The sequence below is a fragment of the Temnothorax curvispinosus genome, unplaced genomic scaffold (genome assembly GCF_003070985.1).
Source record: "Temnothorax curvispinosus isolate PA1 unplaced genomic scaffold, ASM307098v1 QBEX01006010.1, whole genome shotgun sequence".
Lineage (NCBI taxonomy): Eukaryota > Metazoa > Arthropoda > Insecta > Hymenoptera > Formicidae > Temnothorax > Temnothorax curvispinosus.
Genome location: NW_020215790.1, coordinates 12037 through 33405, shown reverse-complemented (window position 1 = coordinate 33405; position 21369 = coordinate 12037). Strand labels below are relative to the sequence as shown.

The 21369-nt window shown below is 33.4% G+C and overlaps 1 protein-coding gene across 13 annotated transcripts in view; it reads right to left on the bottom strand.

Annotated features, from left to right (window-relative positions):
- LOC112455316 (dynamin) overlaps positions 1-19500 on the bottom strand; it is a 21581-nt gene extending 2081 nt beyond the window's left edge. For 2 of the 13 annotated variants that reach the window (XM_025017155.1, XM_025017151.1), the window contains exons 1-17: positions 18945-19499; positions 17452-17525; positions 16644-16793; positions 16368-16571; positions 16105-16297; positions 15815-16024; positions 14875-15074; positions 14585-14730; positions 14294-14451; positions 12449-12475; positions 10892-11063; positions 10521-10763; positions 9801-9812; positions 9287-9493; positions 8725-8900; positions 8611-8616; positions 7936-8124 (exon numbers count right to left, since the gene is read on the bottom strand). In XM_025017155.1, coding sequence (XP_024872923.1) covers positions 7936-8124; positions 8611-8616; positions 8725-8900; positions 9287-9493; positions 9801-9812; positions 10521-10763; positions 10892-11063; positions 12449-12475; positions 14294-14451; positions 14585-14730; positions 14875-15074; positions 15815-16024; positions 16105-16297; positions 16368-16571; positions 16644-16793; positions 17452-17525; positions 18945-19108 — 2531 coding nt within the window. In that variant the 5' untranslated portion in view covers positions 19109-19499. Of the gene's footprint in view, positions 1-5735; positions 6200-7161; positions 7595-7935; positions 8125-8610; positions 8617-8724; positions 8901-9286; positions 9494-9800; positions 9813-10520; positions 10764-10891; positions 11064-12448; positions 12476-14293; positions 14452-14584; positions 14731-14874; positions 15075-15814; positions 16025-16104; positions 16298-16367; positions 16572-16643; positions 16794-17451; positions 17526-18944 lie in introns of those variants that run through there. The other 11 variants (XM_025017146.1, XM_025017156.1, XM_025017158.1 and 8 more) reach the window with 11 other exon arrangements.
- Between the last annotated feature and the right edge of the window lie 1869 nt (positions 19501-21369).

Below are 21369 nucleotides of genomic sequence, written 5' to 3'. Positions count from 1 at the left end.
AGAGAGAGAGAGAGAGAGAGAGAGAGAGAGAGAGAGAGAGAGAAGAACAGACATAATACATTCGGGAAAACGCATATAATAGATACTATAATAAATTATGAAATGTACGAGATTATAAAAAAATAAATAAATAATATAAATAATAACATAATCTAGGTCGTTCAATGACTAAGTAATTAAAATTAAAGAGATATCGTCTAATTATATCAAAATATTAAAAAATATTCTTGATCTTAGGCGAATATAAAAGTTTTATCGAAGTAGCGTCAAGCTGAGGCCGTACAGAACAAATCACATTTAGTTTCAGAAAAAAAATATAAATGTAAAATATGAATAGCAGAATAACACAGATAAATAGAGTAATATGAATTTGTGAAACATTAATAGCGTAAAATAATAATAATTTGGATTAAAAAGTAAGACGAGAGATTCACACAGCATGCTCAAGCTTCAGCGATAAAACACATGCAGAAATAAATATAGTGAGAAAATATTTAATCGCATTATTACTAACTTATATAACGAACTGTTTAAAATAAACAGAAATACATAATACGTCTCGTATTTTTCCAATAGCGGCGCTAAATTTGAAAGAAGAAATAATGTTAAAATTTGATTCACTTTGCAGAATCAATTTTTATTCATTAATGGCCAATGACCCATCTTTATTTTCATTATAAACAAAATAATTTTAATACTAGATAACATTCTTTTAAACTTTTCAACAAGTAATTTTTAAATATATTAAATTTTTTAGAAAGACCGTGTTAATCATAATGGAAAATTTTTAGAAATAAACAATAACAATCATAATTTAGAATGTAATATTAATTTTAAACAATACTCTCTATTAGAATTATATGGCCTTTAATGAATCAAATAAGATCAATTTTAATAATTTTCCTGGTGCATACCAACACATTGTCAGATCAGATTATGGTCGATAGTACTATTTTAGAAAAGAGTACATATTACAAAAAAACATGTTGCAGGATCTCAAACGATAGGTTCAAGAGCTACTGAAAAAAATACACAGAACGCGAATACGCATCCCCGTGCACCAGGGAGAACACATTCACGAGTTCTGGCTCATCTTTGGATAATTTCGGCATCGTTATTCGCAATACGTGAGAAATATTAAACATATAACATTCTCAACGAGAAGAGGCATATCATTTACTTCGCGATTCGCGATAAACCCAACGGAAATGCGTCTTCGACTGTTCGTGAGAGCAATGTCCTTTTCACGTAATCTTATTTTGCACGTACATACGTATGTATATATACACATATATATATGTATGTGTACGCAGATATATACATATATACGTATATAGATATAGTCTATAACATGTTACTCCCTATATACACATTTATATTGCAGTAAAACAGTATGTGTGCCTCTCGTGCGCGCATGGCGCGATATTACAACGCATTTTTCGGGATGTAGCGCAGAAGAACTTAAGCGGCTCTTACACGGTCAATATTATTGTAGAATATCTCCACATTGCGCAATAATATTGATCGTTTATATAATGCATATATATTAATATCAATATTATATCTATATCAATACTATTAGCGCAATATATCGAGTCAATAAATACCGATCGTGCAGAAGCCGCCTTAGCCAAGTAACCCTCCAATATTATATTGTAATAATTTTAACGATATTTCAAGGTGAATTTTACCCCAGAATATAATCATAGTTTCTTGGTCGGATTTAGCGGTTTCGGAATAAAAATAGCTATAAAAATCAATATACGATATAAAAATGAACAAGGGCAATATATAATGGTTTGTGTTGATCGACGAGAACTATATCTGGTCGTCCAATATCTGGAGTTAGAAGTACATAGTGATTTTGCTGTATGGGTTTCCGTCGCTCGTTATCGCGGCTGCGAAAGTTTTGCTTATCAAGGACTCTCTATTTTATAATTGGGGGTTACTTTGTCCGCGTACAATCAAAGGGTTTGGCACAATAGGAAGAAGTAGAGGGAAGATATGCTTTGTCTTTGGTGCAATTTCGAATTACTGTCTCTATATACCGGTGCAAATATTTGAAGTATTTTCGTTTGTAGCACGTCGTTAAATCGTCCGCTTTATATTGTCTCTTTCTCTTGACAGATTACGGGACCATCATTGTTCTCTTGTGTGCCAAACCCTTCAAAATATCAAAACTACGCCGACAGCAAACCCACGATTCGCTCTTCGACTGAAATATTATATACTCTCTGCTTTCTCTCAAATATTCTTCATAACACTATGCAAGCGCGACGATCCAAAGATTCTCAGCCCGCGGTGTATATAATTACATACTTAATCGATGTTATCTTTACATGAGATAAGCATAATATCTAGAGTGACATATAAGGCTTTAGATGGAAGCATATATAATGCGTCGAGTAAAGTGCATATCGCGATTTCTATGTATATATATATATACATAGAAATATATATATATATATATATATATATATTGTTGCGTAAATCTCTCTTTCATTTTATGGACAATATAGAAGTTGACATTCACCAGCTCGGCGCAATTTATCTACAATTATCTCATTGGGTCTTAGTACCTCCCACAATTAAACCATCATAATATAAAGCAGAGAGAAAACATATGCCTTTAAAGAATATATTTACCATTTAACAAAATATATCTACTATTTAATCATATGTTAAAATATTTATAATTAGATAAATTCGCTAAATAAATTTGTCATATCATCCTTCGTTGTAAGGCTTGAGGTTGATATTCCACCAAATCGTCGCCAGATGCACTTAAGTATGTATTTAATAAGATTAATTTTCATAATATTACGATGGGAATTAACTACAAGTGCAATTGCGAAGACGTGGAACGTGCGATTCCCTTATCGCTCCGATCATCTATTCCACATAACATAGAATGCTTACACATACTTATATTCTACACTAATACATTACATAGATTTCATTAACTTCCATGATCTTGCCTAATTTTCCAGCTTATCTTTTCTTTCTTTTAAAAATAAATATAAATAGTGCACTATTAGAAGAGGTGGAATATTCATACAAAACTAAATCAAAAGCTCTAAATATTTCACATTTAACTTCTCATTTAAATATTAACAATATTCGGTGTAGTGAGTGCACACAGCATATGATATGCCCGATCGAAAAGCTACACCTTGTAAAAAGGTTCCTATTTAATCTTATCTCATAGTTTCCTCTTTGCATCGACTGCTAGTGCAAAAATGATTCTTGCACATTTTATAAATAAGAACGGAAAAACTCTCACGAGTCTATCGAGCGTGAAATACGTTGCTAAACAATCTGCGGATATATTTCTTATAATATAATATAGCGCGATGATTTTAATAATTCATTTAATATTTGTAATCCCGTTGCGGATACTCTTGTTATATCGACGCATTTAATTCTGACATTGCTTCAAAGGATCAATGTATATTATATATACGCACATCTGTATACAAGTAATTACTGTACAATAACATTACAATAGTGTACTTTGTGGTTGCACGCGGAATCTCTTTCGTGTCGACGTTTCTTATATACTCTGCGCCAAATACAAACACGTGACATTGATAGTACTCCGGAACTTCACCATTATATTTAAACCACGAGTATAATATTCTTGTCTCAGTAATGATACGCAAAAACCATATGTGTAGTTAGTCCGACGTGCTTCAGAGAAAGAGCGAGGAATTTTAATAAGTTCAAGAATTAATTCATAGCAAGATAATTAAATAAATCAAACGCGAAATAAAAAGATGCGTATGATTAAAGAATTACGCCACCATGAGATAAAATGGCTGCGTGTGTATGTGTCTACCAAAAAATATTATTAGGCCTTCTTTTGATATTGGCAATTTCAATGGGAGGGTACAAGTTCTATGTTAACACTTGTGGCTGTAAGTGGAATTTATAGACTTTTTCTTGTTCGTTATTGAACTCATGACTTTACAGTGACAATCGGATAGAATACGAACAACGCAATGACACGGAAAAATACGAGTCTTCCGCCGTCGGTGTTATTCTAAATTCGTTATTTATTCGAGAAGACATTCAACATCCTACTGTAACAAAAAATAATATTTTCTTTTTTTTTTAATTGCACTTCGATTACCGCCTTTGAGTTTTTCCCGGGTCATTGCGTAAACATTTTCGAAATGAGAGCGTAAATCGCTCCATGTATAGTACAACCCGGCACGGTTTTACAACAACTTTACAAGTATTATGAATTTTATATAATAAATTCATAAACTCGTGTCGTTACCATTTAATACAATCCTTTTTCTAAATATCATAAATATTTCATGCTAGAACGCGTACTATACAAATCTTGAAGCACGTCGTTGCTCTGCAAATGGGCAAGAATACCTAATTACAAAAAAGTCATCTTATATACATATATAGTTGAACCGCAAGCATGATCAGGGAGCTCTCTTCGAGAGAAATAACTATAAATAATACAAAATACAATGTCGCTCCTGGATGCGCTTGCCGAATGTGATATTCACTCATTATACATTGTACGTGATATTATTTACCATTACTCTCAATAGGTGCGATTATATCGTTAGTTTAGACTATTCAGAGAGAGAAAGGGAGAGGGATGGAGGGGGGGAGAGAAAAGACAAATGGAGAAAAGAGATAAGAGAGAAGAAGGGATGGGGTAGAAAGAGAGAGAGAGAGAGAGAGAGAGAGAGAGGGAGGAAGGGGAATTTCGTGACTCCGGATTTTCATGCAAAATCCTTGAAGCATTCTACGCTATATCACATCCTATGTCTGAGCACATTTTTTTCTTGTTTATCTCGTAAATATTATGAAGTATTTTTCATTTCCTTATATAGTAGTATATATATGTATATAATATATATATGGCATATATATATATATTTTTTTTAAATGGCTATAAGAGAAAAAAGTAACAAATACATTATAGGAGGTAGAGAGAAATAGAGAGAAATTTTTACGGTATTGCGCGTAGTACAATTCTTTTGTCATTAAAGAATCTTGTTTAAAAACAAGCTGGATGTACATTCGTGAGTTTTAGCTTTCCCAACAGCATGACATTTTCTCATCTATCTTATTACTGCTGACGACACGTTCGACATTTTCTTCAATATACTGCAATTCGAGTACATGTCGGATGCAGTTGACGCGACAATACCATCAATATTTATATCGAACTCGCTCTTCAACGATGGAATGTTCTTTATAATCAATGCAAAGCTACTGTCGATCACATTATCAGGTTCTGGTAGACTTTCCAGGATAGATTCACTGGATACAAATACATCATTTTAGAAGGAAATTCATAATATCTCGTTCAGATTCGCTAATAAGACTACATATGAGTTTTCACTTTTATACAGTGTGAAAATACCAATGAAATCGGATTAACTGCGCTAATCTCTACGTTAGAATCTACTTTGTTTTTTTTTACACATATATGTATATATATATATTTTTTAATTCATAACATTTTTCCTGACTGTCATACTTTGATTCCAGTTCTGAAGTTTAAAATGTTAAAGTTTAAAATTTTATTGCTCGACTTTGGACTAAGTGATTTTGCAAAATACTATAATCAGATCTTCTAAGACATTGAAGGTAATATGGAATATTGCACAAGATATATAGATATAATATTTTATATATATACATATATATATATATATATATATATATATATATATATATATATCATATTTATATATTTATATTCATTATACTTATGTATATAATACAGATATATACTTTTATGGGATTATTCCTACATAAAAATATGCATACAAATATGTTTCGTACACACGTGTGTACAGATTTAATTAAAAAAACATAACCATTAATTAAATTCAAGGAACACCATGCAAAAGAGAAAAAAAGACACAGAGGAGATGAGACAGGATCAAATTAGCAATTATTCTGCGTAATTTTGTTATAAAGATCTATTCAAAAGGAAACATGAATTAGTTCATTCTCAACAGTTACCCTGAACAGTCTACCATCTACTTTTTGCGCAACTTAAACGGATACCCATATTATGTTATTTAGGGTATAGCTCGGAAAGACTCTGGGGATATCTATTTACTTGATCTTGAACGCGTCCATCAGCTCGTTCACGGCGGCCTGCGTCGCAGCCTGTGTCGCAGCTTGCGTTATCCTCTGCTGTAGACCACCCCCTCGACTAAACACACCACGGATACCCAGCTTTGACTACTGATCTCACTCTTGCAATTTGTTTCAGGGACATACATCATACGTTTAGCGTTGCTGCAATGTTAACTTATGATGCGTGTCTCGTGTACGAAAGCGTGCATAATACCTTTTTAAATGCGTATCCAAGATAAAGTAACACATTAACCGTATATATAACTTTGTAACAGTAGTTATAAAAACGTTTTGTAATAACGATACGATATCTGTTCGATATTCAAAGGCAGCTCTTAAGCTGTTAGACTAAACTCGCCTTAGCTTCCGTTTATAAAATACATAACAATTATATATGCTATTTTGTTGCTTTTGATAAATCGTAATGCAGGCACCGACATATTTGTCCACAATTAGTAATTGACAAGTTTCGGATTATTAAACTTCATATAAAATATTTTTGGATAATAGGAAACGTATAAAGTAGAAGTGTTGTTATGCGTTTGAAAAGCTTTGAAATTACATTAAACAGGGCATATCGTAGTTTTTACACGAAATATGTACCAATGATAAATATGATTGGTAGATAACTAATAGATTCCAAAAACTGTCATTTTTCATATCTAATTGCATTTTGCCGAAATGTCATGCTGTTAGTAAGTAAATAAATAGCTATCTATCTGTCATAAGAACGCAAAGTCCTTTATTTGACAATATTTTCAATAGTATATACATATATGTGATGTACAGCTTCATCAAGATAATTTACAATCAAACATGTGTGACTCGACTACGCATATTATATATATATATATATATCCATTTACTAACAAGAAGATATTGTATCTTTGGAAATATTTAGTATTGCAGATTTCACTACTGGTGGTGTTAAAGTACAACTACAATTAGGGCTGTGTTAATCTTCGTGGCAGATATAATATTATACAATATACATATACGTATATATACATATATGTATGTAATATATGTACATGTACATATATATGAATTAGGCTAAAAATTATTACACTGTTCATGCAATATAAATATTAAATAATAAAAATAATAAGAAGAATAACACAGTTATTCTTCTCCTTCCTCAAATCTTAATCGCTTAAAAAATATGTCGTTGTCGTGTCACGTAGGTGAAATACACTAGACAAATTGCTCGACACTTGGAAGCTCAATTAGATTCCAGAAACACAATAAAGAGTGCAGGACTTATACAATTAGAATAATTCTCGTGTTATTTTCACACTCCTACTTAATTAACATTGATCGCATAATCTCTCATAGTGTATGCAGACAGTAACGGTAACATTAGAAGAGAGAAAGTGTTTTTGTGTAAAATATACATTTGTCTATAATGCAACGAATACGGTATTGATTAGTAGCGAATAGGCGAGTTAGTGCGAAGACTTATTGTCGGCGCCTGCAATAGAAAGTGAAGTTAGCACCCAAAAGCCCCAATCACAAAAGCTACTGTTTAATATAGTTGGGCAAAGTTCTCGGAGAAAGCTGCGAACGTTACGTTCACGATTGTATACAGCTTTCACGTCGTTACTGCATCATTATACTTCGAACACACAATCAGCAAGGAATGTTACTGTGCGACTTAAAATTCGATGTGCGCAGATTAGCTTGACGTAAGAATTGCGATCGATGGCACAATAAAATCGCGATATACGATTTGAGATCTAAGATTTTATCTGCGATATTAATAAATGGAATTTTTATAGTTCTAAGCTCTAATATAAGTTATATTGTACTCACGATGGTATCATAGGTGGAGGTAGGCCAGGATTAGCTCGCGTCGGTGGTGGTCCACCTGGACCAGGTCTATTAGGAATGGCTGGTGCTGGCCGCCCGCCTCCAGGTACTGGTGGTGGTGCTCGTGAGCTAGAAATAGGTGGTGGCTGTGTCACTCCGCGTCTTGGACCACCAGGAGATGGTGGTGATAATCTAAAACGTATAATACGTTTACAATCGGCTTATAATCGACTTCTGCATCATTTGAGCGCGTCAGAATGTTCTTTCAGAACAAAAGGAAAGTTGCAAGCAATCCTACATCAAAGGTTATCGCACAAAATCTTTGTGTTTTCTGACAATGAGTGTGTGTCCATATAATAATTCTTTCATATTTTTTAATATTCAAAGATATAAATAATAAAAAATAGTTGGCATCAAATATATAAAATATTGATCGATTAAATTGAAATATTAATAAATAATTAAATTCTAACAATATTCTAATCTAGCTTAATACAACTAACTTAATACAAAAAGAATATCGTTACTCAGGGAAAGTGTACTATTGGAAGAGCATGCATAACGTGAACATGATGTTCTATATAATAAAATGATTGGACTTTTGTTCTTGACGAGATATAATTTGTTAAAAAAAAATAAATAAATAAAGATAAATACATTATATGTAAAAAATCTTACCCAAGACTGTTTCAACGGTGTTCAAATGTATGGCAAAGCAGACGGTACAAAATGTAAGGATGAAAAATTAGTAAAATGCGCGATAGACCATTTTAGGAATAACATAAGGGTTACCTTGGATTGTCGGCGGATGCCAGCCAGTCGTTCTTCACGGGTGGTGGTACTGGGGTTGAAACCGTGGCCATGGAGACATCTCCAATGATACGAAGAGCCTCTTTACATGCGTGATACATACGTAGCATCTCTTCCCGTTTCTGCGCCTCTTCGGGAGATTCTTCCATCATTGAAGACTGTAATTGCACATATACATCATAAAATTTTCTCAGATAAAAGGGATATATAAAGATACAGATAGAAAATACCAGATATGTAAACGTAAGAATGCGCTATATTTAAAATTTCAATATATTTAATAGTTGAATTAAATTTATTATGTTAAAAAAAATGATAAACATGTTTCTCTTGAACCAAGTACTCAAAAAAAGGAGAAGGACAGAAGGAAAGGAATGGTAAGGTACACTTACGATTATAGGATTATTGAATATCGTCAGAGTATTTATTTCATCGTTGGTTGACTAGGAAACAGTGGAAAGGATTGATATATAAAATTAAGAACTAATTTTGCAATAAACTGTCGTATAAATACAAAACATATTGTATTAACATAATTTTTTACCTGATCGCCACTTGCATAAAGATGTGCCAACAATTCTCCATTAATAAAGTCCTTAGCATTGTTAATAATAAGGTGCATAATTGTCTTTGGAACCAGATCACGGGTAGTTTTCGTGACAATCTTCATGTAAGAATCTACTAAGTTCCTGATAGTTTCCACCTGACGCTCCAATTGAGGATCCATCGATGATTGACCCTCTGTTCCACCCTAAAGAAACAAGAACAATCTCGTTTAAACTAGATATATATATCGTGTCTATATTATCAACTAAAACAATTTCAAACGGTTCAATGACCAAAAAGCTATATATCAGATAACATTCGCAGTATTACGATACATTAAACTAATGTGACGAATGTAAGTAATCAAATCTAGAAATATAATCGATAATATAGAATAAAGAATAACATGTTTTATAGTGTTGGAATTTTCTGCAGCAGTGTGTTTGGTTGAAAAGGTATCCAGTGCTTATGTAAGTGTCGTGCTTTGTAATTGAAAACACGATTGTACCAACCTCATATCCATCCTTTTTAGTCGATTCAAATATGAGACAAAAAAGATAATGGTTTGTATTATGCACTCAATACAAAAGATTAATTATTAGTTTAGAAACGGTTATAGATATAAAAACCCACGCACTCTGCACAGACATCTCAAGTACATGTAATAGTATTCAAAAGGTAATGAAAACGTAAAGATGTACCGATATAAAATAACATCCTCGCGTAAAATATTACAATCTTGGAATATAAAACTTTGCAAAATTTAATATTAATTCTGCATGTATATTCTAAGTCTATCCTAATCATAAAAATAAAGCCAAACCTCTATTTTTCTAAAATAATTCTAACAAAAATTATTTTTGTTAGTTGCTCTTAACAACGTAATTCAGATCACCACAAAGTTAAAAAATTAAAAACAAGATCTCTTTTTGTTTATTATTAACTCACCCTCTGCTTATCCTAAAATAAATTAAAATGGATTCTAATAAATATAATAAATTAATTCATAATACAAATTAGAGATAATATTCTTTTTTCTACATACGCACATATATATATATATATATATATATATATATATATATATATATATATATATATATATATATATAAATTGTTGTGTAACTGATTTAAATCTTTGATAAATAAACTGATATAAAACATAAATTGTTTTTTTTTATAACGGCACATGCATAATTATTTAATCGTATTTTGACCAATAATGAACTCACTTCTTCGCCATTTGCTTGCTCTGTTGATTTTTCGGGATATACACCAGCCCTCAGGAATGACGCTTTCCAGGAGTCAACATCATCTTGTGTTTCACAACTCAACTCCAGCTGTTTATAATCTTTATAAACGTTTCTTCCTTCTGGATTGAATAACGCAAATAGGTGACGACGCGACATGAAACTTTGTTCTAGATCACGCAATTTCAGGCCATCCAAAGGCAACATGTACTTCTTTTCACGTTCCTTTGTACATAAAAATATATAACGGATTAGACATTGTTCTCGGATGTTAATAATTCTTTTTCAATATAAAATGCTATAATTTTTAACATCCAATTTAAAAGCTATCAATAAATATGAGCAATATTTACTTCTTCATCCTTGAACCAGGAGATACTCTCCGATGTTAAAACAAACCAGTAATCTCTTGAACCGCCCTTCATAATACCGAGATTATGTATGCACATGTAGCCTTTACGAATTACTTGGTTGCCTAATGTATGCCGTCCAGACTTAACGGAATTCTCCGAGGATTGCTGTGCACTGTAACATAAATCATAGTGTATAATAAAAAATATAAAATTTCATATATTCAACTGTAAGGATTATTGCCATCAAAGTATACATTAGTCAGTTATAAGTAAAAAAAACAGCAAGATCCTAGCATCCATGTTTTAAACAAACGTACTATACCGTAAAAAGAAACTAAATTAACGTTTGCTTATTATAAAATAGCTTACGTTACAAATTTTTGATTATACATATACTAATATATAAATTCAATATTTTTATTTTATAATAAAAATAATAATATATACAGGTTAAAAGACGGACAGTACTTTGTGCCTTTACCTACAAATCAACGTATATTTATACATCTATTTCGAAAAGAACCACTGAGAAAATCTTCACCTCAGAATTGACATAATATATATCAGAATTATTGTGTGTATATTGCCATATTGTTTCATGCATTTTATGCTTCATATAACTTCAAGATTTTCTAAGCGCACATTTGCTGCATAGCCACATAAACAACACTAGAATCACAAACATATGTACAATGTAGCTATCATTTAGACAACACTGCAACAATTTCCAATGTTGTGGTGCAAAAGCGATTATGAAAAAAGTTGATTGCATAAGCGCATATTACATCCATTATAAAACAGATTGTAAGTGTGATGTTGCTGTATGAATTACAGTCTAAAAGTCTCATGAATAATGCAGATGACTTTAGTAAATACTTTCATTTACGAGTTCTAATTTTCTGGCATAACTTAGAAACGAGAAGTCCTTATCTTAATTTGAAATAAAGCAAACTTATAATCTGCAAAGAAAAAAAAATTAAAATAGTAATAGACTAATGTAAAAAAATTGAAAATATACGAGATAGATTGCAAGAACAACGTGCTGCACCTCATAATTTTAATATTATGCAGAATTTTCATTGATATACTGAAATCAGTACCAAGTTTAAATTACATATTAATTTTCTTGAATCTGATTTTAACTGAAAAATATGAATTTAGTATTTAAAGAAAATCAGTTAAAAACTAATTTTTCGTTATATACTATAACTTGTATTAGTTTTTTGTTTTAAATGCTAATTAATTGTAGCATTTAAAAATTAATGATTGAATTAATATTCAATCAATTTAAATTCTAGAAAAATATGAGAAAATCAATATATATATGTATAAACATATAGTTTGCTTGTTTAGAAAATTTCAGAATATTGATAAAAACAATATCACACAAGCTTAAAAATTAGTTTAGCTCATAGTACATTAGTGTTTCAACTTAAAATAGAAGCAATAAGATATCAAAAGAAAAATAAAATAAGCCACAGAAAGAAAGAGCGTGAAAATGGAGAGGGATAAAAATGTAGTGTAAATTTTTGTTGAAATGTACTTTAATATTCTTACCTTGCATTATGGTAACTGGCTGCAGCGCTGCCGATATAATTAAATCATTTCTTTAATTGTGAAATTTGAAGAAATTGATAATAAGAAAAAAGAAGTATCAAGATAAGGCCATATTACTTTAATTAAGGAAAGGCACACATATTAGATTATAAAGAATATATATCATAATTTTATCATTTAATTGCACTTCTTATTAAGAGATGTATAAACTAGGATCATATATGCTAAAAAACAAGAACTGCAACGATGTATACTTTTGCACAAAATCTGTATGCCTTGTCCCCAATAATATTACAAATAAAATCAAGAAAATTTATGACACAATCATCAGCAACATCATTAACAAATTTATATAAGCCTATTACTTGTTCAGTTATACGCTTATATTTATCTATCTAATATTAGCTATATATTGTAAGTACCTAATGTAATTTTTATAATTATCTTTTTATAATTAATTTTTAGAGATGTTATAATTTATTTGAAGCAAAGATTAAAAATATAAAATAAATTATACGGAAATACTGCTATATAGCCATAACAATAAAAATCAATTTGAGCTACAAAAAATGTAATATGTGCAAATGCAATTCCATATCCTTAGTAATTTGAGAAGACATTTCTTTTTTTTGCTCAGATATTTCTTTGATTTGAGAAGCTATTTCTTAAATCATTATTATAATCATTCTAAATCTTATTTTATAATTTAACAATCAAGTAATTTTATTTAAATTTTAAGTAACTTCAATTTATTAGATGTTTAGAGATACCTCTAAAAATTTTATAAATTGTAATACACAATTACGTTCTTAACTATTAAATAAAATAAACAAGAATAAATAAAAGATCAAGTCACGTTAATAATAAGATAGTTAACAGAAATAAACTAAAATATACGTATTACAAAGTATGGAAGAGAATTCAAATCATATTTATATATGATTTTAGCATAGTGTCATACAAGTGTACATCGAGTAGAAATAATACTACGCAAGTTATTGCTTGTCAAATTCTAGAGCGGCTTTTGGCCTTGAAGGGAAGACGAGCTGAGAGAATGTTAGCGTGATTATAAATTGCCATGTGAGCTGATTTTAGCAAGACATGCACTGACTGTGAAAGTATATGCGCTGATAATTTGAGTGAAAGAATAATGGCAAGCAAACAAATAATCTGACATATCAATCACGTGTAGTACGATTTTCTCTATATCTTCCAAAGATATTTAAAATTTTAATTTTTTTACATAGGTTCTTAGAAAGAATATCTCTTTTATAATTATTTATATTCTAATAAGCATTAAGCAAGCTATATGTGTGATTTACTATTTTTAGTCTAAAACTACTTTAATATATTTTAAAATTGTAAACAAAAATGTTTACAGCATAAAATCGCTAAAGATAGTTTTTTAAATAAACTATTTTTTCTAAACTTTTTGTAGAAATAAATGTGTATTCTAAAAAGTAAGTACTTTATTGTGTTAAATGAGAAATATAGTATATACAGAATATTAAGAACTTTATAAAACTTTATAGTGCAATACACGTGAACATGTTGCTAATATTTTTTTTAACTAAAAAGCAGTTTTTGAAACATACATCTTTGTCTAAATACTATAACAACATTATGTAACGTTTCTTGCTATTTAGTGGCTATATCAAATTTGACATATGTAAAATAAGAAAATATAGCAGCAAGCATAAATGTAACAAAAACGACATGTAGAAACTAAATGTGTCAACTTAAAAAAACTGAAAGTTTCTGTGGCTATTGTTTATCTCTGTAAATAATAGATAAATCTAATGTAACATATAACAAATAGCGTGGAAATGTTTAGTGATTACTTACTTCGCAAAACCGATGAAATCTTCATGATTCGTATTCATGTATGCGAGTTCGCAATCCACCAGCAAAATCAGCTGCTCTTTACACATTTGTTCGCGCTGCCTGACGTATGTCGTTATAATACGTTCCGTCTCTTCTCTCAGTCTAGGATAACGCGACATCTGCAATTTGTACAAAACCGGCATATAAGAATTGCATAATTAAAAAAAAAATTGCAAAAAAAATTGTCGACTCATATATTATTTAAATTTCTTGAATAATAATTCTTGTATTCTATAATTATCTTTGACTTACCCTATCAGTACAAATGCGTACAACATTACTAAGTTCTTGCACGACTAAGTCCACACACTTGAGACTTGGTTCTTTAAGTCTGTTTATTTGTTTTTTGACTATTGCCTCAAAAGCCATGTCTGGGGTAAATAATCCCACCCTGATACCTATCGTATTAAAATTTTGTCAATATGTAATACTTTATTTTGTTAATGTGTAAGTAACTTGATATTGCAAAACTTCGTAATTTAATTCTATAGAATTTTGTCGTAACGATTTTTCAAGTAACGATGATATCAGAAGAAACTCACCATGTATATTTCTAATGGCAAAAGCAATTTCTTTCCTTAATTCTTTTTCATCAAATTCCATCTTAACAATTTCGAACGGGAAACGCTCATGGAAAAGTCTGTTGATTTTCGCGCCACCACTGAGTTCGTTAGTATTAATTTGTGCTGAACCTGAGCCTTCTATGGTCCTCTCGAAATCTGACTGAAGCTGCTGTATCATCCTTAAAAACGTTTTTCTATTAATTTGTGTAATATAATTTGCTATAAAATATTAGTTATATGGATAGAGAGTCTTGATGTTATCTACCATTCACAAAACACATTTAAAATAATATCTGTTATTGCATCACAATCTGCAAATGTATAATAAAAATGTCATATATTGTCATATATAAAGATATGTAGGATTTCATATAGTACTTCACGTATTAAAAAAATTTATTGTTAGCAATTCTTATTTGTTAGTTTTCTTGTAGCAGAATAGTTTTATGCCATCAAATTATTTCCCAAATCTTAAAAAAGCATTTACATATAATAAAAAAAACGCAGTTTTTCAATTAGTTAAAATTTCATGCAAATGGCACACTATTTCTGTTAAATAAAACTAATAGATGAAACAAGGATACCTACATATACATTTGAATTGATCTGAAAAACGAAAAAGCAAATGATCTAAAACTTCAAGACCCTCTACCACAAAATAAAAAATATTAGAAATGAAAAGATAAGAAAAAACTATTGTTTCATTTGCATGATTATTGCTTAACATGAAAATATGAAATATAGAATACATTCATCCAAAGAATTTTGATATTACATATATGTGTATGTATGTACATGTGTGTGATATATTCTGCTATAAGATATGCATTTGTGATTTTTACAATACATATTTTATGAATGGAAGACAAACACTGAGATATTGTAACCCGGCACATTGTAAAATTCTGAATTCACTTACTGTAACATAGCCTTTGTTTTGATTGCAGGATCATCAGGTCTGAAATGTTTGTACTGCTCGACATCCTTCTCTAAAGCTAACTGTTGCTTTTGTAATCTATCTCTTAGAGCTGGCAAGGTATCCCTGATATGATTTGTTAACTGTTGATTGAGAACTCTCTGCAAATATGGCGTACCCAACCTGTCTGCTAGATGACGATAAGACGGATGGCTAACAAAGTGAAACAAACGTTATATATGGTCAAAAAAAGAATAATTATATTTCTATAATCTTTAGAGTTGTTCGTATACCTGAGGAAGAACTTTCGCTCAGCGGCCAGAGCATTTTTGATATCCTTCCTTCCTTCTATATCCTTTTGACTTCTATTGACAACTCCGATATAACCCCTTCTCAATGGCAATAATTTATTTTCCAAAATATCTCTTGCATCGGTGCCATCGTCCATGAGATCCAGTTTAGTGATAACGCCAATTGTACGTACACCTTATAGTATTGTGCATTAAATATTAAGGTCAAAGAAATATTAATAACAGCATTGCAAATAAATGGATACCTTGTGGATCCACTTCTTTAGCAAGTTTAAGAGCATCGCTATTAGCTAAATCAGTATTAGCTGGGGTGACTGCCAATATGAGACAATTTTCACGTTTGATGAACTGAAAGATCATGGCTTTAATTTGGGCTTCTATATCTGCTGGTTGATCTCCGATCGGTACTTTTGTAAGTCCAGGTAAATCAATTAATGTCAAATTTAGAACTGCATAAAGATAAATGTATGTTAGTAAATGATAATAATTTTTTTTTAAAGCAACTTTCTTGTTGTACTCACCGTTGGGTGAATATACTCTGAGATTAATTGGTATGTTAGAAATGCCCTTGTTACCTCCAGTCACCCTGTCTGTTTCTGCTTCAATTTCCTTCCGCACTTCTTCAAAATCCACAAATTTTTTACCTTTGCAATGTAAAAATTCCGCAAATTCTATAACATAAGAAAGAAAAAGGTTACTTTAATTTCCAAAGACGATTCTTATTATTTAACAGAGAGAACAGTAAAATAAAAAAATGGAAAGTAATATTTTATATTACTTTAATATTTATCATATCTGTATGCTGTCTGATGAGATACATTCAACTTACAGCTTATCATAATTTTAGGCTCAGGAAGTATGATACAGGAAACGTGATAACTTCAATGATGATAAAAGTTCAAGAGGCAAAATGACGTTATTAATTTTGTCTTATTACATTCTATTTATTAATATTATACAATAATAAAACGCGAAATGTCAATAACTATTTTTGCACAAATTTAATATAATAAATGTCACATGATAAAAAGTTTTTCAACAAGGGTCAAGCAGAGAATGACATATAAGTGGAGTAAATGCATCAAACATTAATGTGTTCCTTGCTTAAAAAGGAAGATATTTGCCACAAGTACAGGTCAATAGGTTAACAAGATGATATTACGAGTATATGAGAACTCCGTGTCCTCTTTAAACCATTTCTTATACGTGCTTTTAAAAGTAAGAGATTTTGAGATTACTGTCAGATATGCAAGATAACTTTATATTGATTATTGTATATCAAGTGTTACAAGAAAAATAAGGTAATGTATTCGGTACACTATGACTCACCAGTTGGGCTGTTAATCAACTGTAAGATGAGAGGTCTCCTTGTCACAATGCCTGAACCTCTTGGCAAGAAGTCTCTGGAAAAAAATATTTTTGTTATAATTAACTTTAATTAACATCGACCTCATATATATAAATTATTACTATTATATATATATAAATTTTTACTATTATATATTTTACACTATTTACAAACAATAATAAATTAGTTACTCATCAAAATAATTGTACAAATTTGTGTTTAAATACTATAAATTACGATATGTATATAACTCAATGCTAATGATAATTATTTATTCCATGATATAACTTTCTTCTTTGATAAAAATATGCTTTGATAAAGATATCAATATCAGATTATCCTTTTATCTATCTTGAATATTCTCTGTGATTCATGTTCTATCTCTGAGAAATTTTTGTCTCTAATATCTTTAACATAAAATTGCGAATTAATAGATTCGTACTAGTTTCTTCCAAAGCCTAATACTAATGCATCCTCAATGTAATGTGACAAACATATCTTGTGCAACGTGGTACGACAAATCAGCTGCGTCATAAAAGATCTCAAGAATTAAAAACAATAATCAATATTTCTCTATATATAGACGCTTCACTCGTCAACAATATAATACTTTGTTTAAATAGCGAATATCGAAGGGACGTAAGACAAAATTAGACAAAAATCCCATAAACAATTTCAAGACTGAATCATTGTTCCTTGGCTATTTTTAACTCACAATCAATACAATATTTTGCATAATCGCCAGTTGTGCGTTTAATAAACGTCAGAGACGACGTGAATGACGAAGAGGCGTTCGCTACGAGGACGTAGAGTCATCCCGCCGGTTTTGCGCATGAACGGGCATTTCTAAGTATTCCCGCGACGATGTCACGAAGAAGGCACTTGACAGGTCGCCTTGTGGGCGTTCTGACGTCGTTCGTGCGGTCGCTTCGTTCGCTCCACGCTCTATGCTTTATGCTGCGCGCAAAAAGTACCGTGCCACGGGGACAATCGACTGTCAAATGATTTTCTTTGACGACGACATCGCGGTGAAATTGAAAAGCCGCGCGTGTTTCCGCCACGCCTTAGAGGACTCGCAGGACTTGCGTAGCGACGATGAACGTCAGCGTGGAATCGAAATGAAGACCTATGAGAGTTTCGTAAATATAACTGCGTTACGCTTTCTGCGCACGAAAACGGAAAACGACAAACGTGCGTCTATGACGTGGGGAGGAGATCGACAGCGGCGGTGTTCATCGATCGCGTTCGATCGAATCCGCTCCGCCTTCAAGTGCCATAAGTGGAGTAACGACGGGGACGAGAGGATCTACATGCTCGTATCGTCCGTGTGTGCGAGGGTTTCCCTATACAAGGAATGATCCCTTATGGACAACGATGCCATTTATCTCGGGAGTTGGAGTTAACCGCGAGGCTGCGAGAGCAGGAGGAGGAGTCGGGGACGCGATTATACAACGTCAGCCCCCGCGATACTCACTTGCCGACGAAGTTCTCGAGCACGGAGCTCTTGCCCGCGCTCTGGCCGCCCACCACCGCGATCTGCGGCAGATCGAGCTGCATGTGCACGCCGAGCTGCGTGAACGCATCCTGCAGCTTGTTCACGATCGGGATCAACTGTTCCATACCCGTGTTGCCCGCCATCCTGCCGCCGGAGTCGCGTAATCCGCGCTACACCGCTCGTTCGACACGCACGCACTCTCCTTATCGCCTTCTCTATTTCTCCACAGCTGTGATTTCTCGCTCTGCGTACGCGGCGCACCGCCTAGAGCTGCTGGCCTGCCACCGCCCGCACACGCACGACCGCCCGAAAAGGGTGGCTGACGGAGGCGAGTGACTGTCCGTTACGAGATCCAAGCGTGCACTAAAAGCAAGATGGCCGATTTCCGCGAGGGCTAGTGCCTGCCGCTCGCACGCGCTCTGCCTCTGCCCGCCCGCCTGCCTCACTGGCTGACGCTGACGGCTCTCGCTCTTCCGCGGCAAACTTCACCGCATCTTTCCAGTCGCAATGGCGGCGGCGGCGGCGGCGGCAGCGGCGGTGGTGGCGAGTGTGGCGACGCGAATCGCTCGATCTCGCATTCGCATCGGTCTCGCTCGCTCGCTCGCTCACGTCGCGGGTGCGCGTGCGCGTGCGCGCGCACGATACGCCGAGGGGAACGATTTGAAATCTCGGTCGCGATCGTGCGAACGAGCGCCACCGCGTTATGTTCAGGCGCCGCGCATTAAATGTGGGATCTCGGAACGGTTACGCGACGGCGACGGCGACGACGGACTTGCGGCGCCTGCCGCTCCGGCGAGCCCCGTAGAGCGGTTCAATCGATAATCGAAGCGTGCGCACACTGCGCACAAGTCACCGCCGCCGCCGTACGTCGCCGTCGTGACCCACTTTCGCGGCGGTGAGATAAAATCCATAACGTACGCGCGCGAGTGTCCGTCAACGCTCAACGCTCTGACCTTTTTACTCCGCGGCCTCCGCGCGCGTCCCCCACGGACCCCACGTCCACCGTCGACGTCTGTTCGTAACCAAGGCGTTCGCACGCGTGCGCGCGCGACGGAAATTCGGCTGAGCGACGTTCACTTCCGATATACGCGAGCGACGCGACGAGTCGATACCTCCGTCCGATCGATGCCCGCGATATCGGCTCGCTTCATGATACTGATGGATACTCGCGAACGGATTGTTCTTTCCAGCCCGCACCTTTTGTAGATTTCTTCAATTTTCCTCTTCTCTTCCCGCCTCTCCGGCAGTCTAATGTACATAGTACAGGCGATGCTCCATTTACTTGGAGCGAATTATAGCTTTTCGAAGACGGCAAGACGCTCGCGGTGATAGCTCCAATAACGATAAATCGAAAACTTGCAAAATATTTTACATATGTCTTTAGTAAGCTTAATTAATTAATTAATTAATTAAATTTATTAATTTTTCTCGTAATAATAATTTCTTACGAACATAGAAAGAAGTTGATGATTTTAATTATGTTCCAAGTGTGATATATATTTTTATAAATTGAAAATTATATTTACGTGCAATTTAACGAATAGAATTTCGTTTAGATCTATTTCTTCCTTTTCTTCTGTCTTTCGATTCACTATCGACACGGAAGTAATAGGAATCGATGTGCGTTACGGAATGAAAAATGTCCACGTGTACTCTTTTTTTCGTTTTTGAAGCTTCAACCGTGATGCCTTTGAAATAAACAGACCTACCGGCGGACGGGCGAGCGAAATTTTCAAAGTCACGAAATCGCCGCCATTATTTTACGAAAGTGAAAACCAGATCGTTTCCTTTTCCTGCGCAACAAGAAAAGAGAGAAAGCGAGCTCATTCTCGAAACAGTCGTATCGATTTGGTGGTTTAACTATATCTATTGGTCCCACTATGTACTCTTTCATACCTTCTGCATCTAACAATAAGAAGTCCTGTTCTCTCCAACTGCTCCTTACTCCATATGTTAATTATATGTATATTTATGATCTTTCATCTTTTTTACTTCCTTTGCATAATTAGCTTGAATTTGTTTAATCTCATTTATGCAAGAGCTATATATAATGAGATACAATTAAAACGAACAGACCATCGCCAGTATTCAACGTAGAATTTGTTATCCTGGAAGGGAACAGAAAGCACAATCCGAATATTTGATCGCGTTGGAAAATCGATGTCGTATTTAGATCTTGATTTGTTCGAGATTTACATACGGAATGGGAACGGATATTTCGCGAAGATGCACATGCACACGCATTATTGGCGTATGTGTACTGTACATACATATAACATATGTGTATGGTGCGAAGATAACGACTTATATTCAGCATCGTAATTCTTAAATTTGCCGGATCGATAACTTAAAAATGGTCCCGTTCAATAGAACGCGACATTGGCTGTCGTTATTGATCATTGAC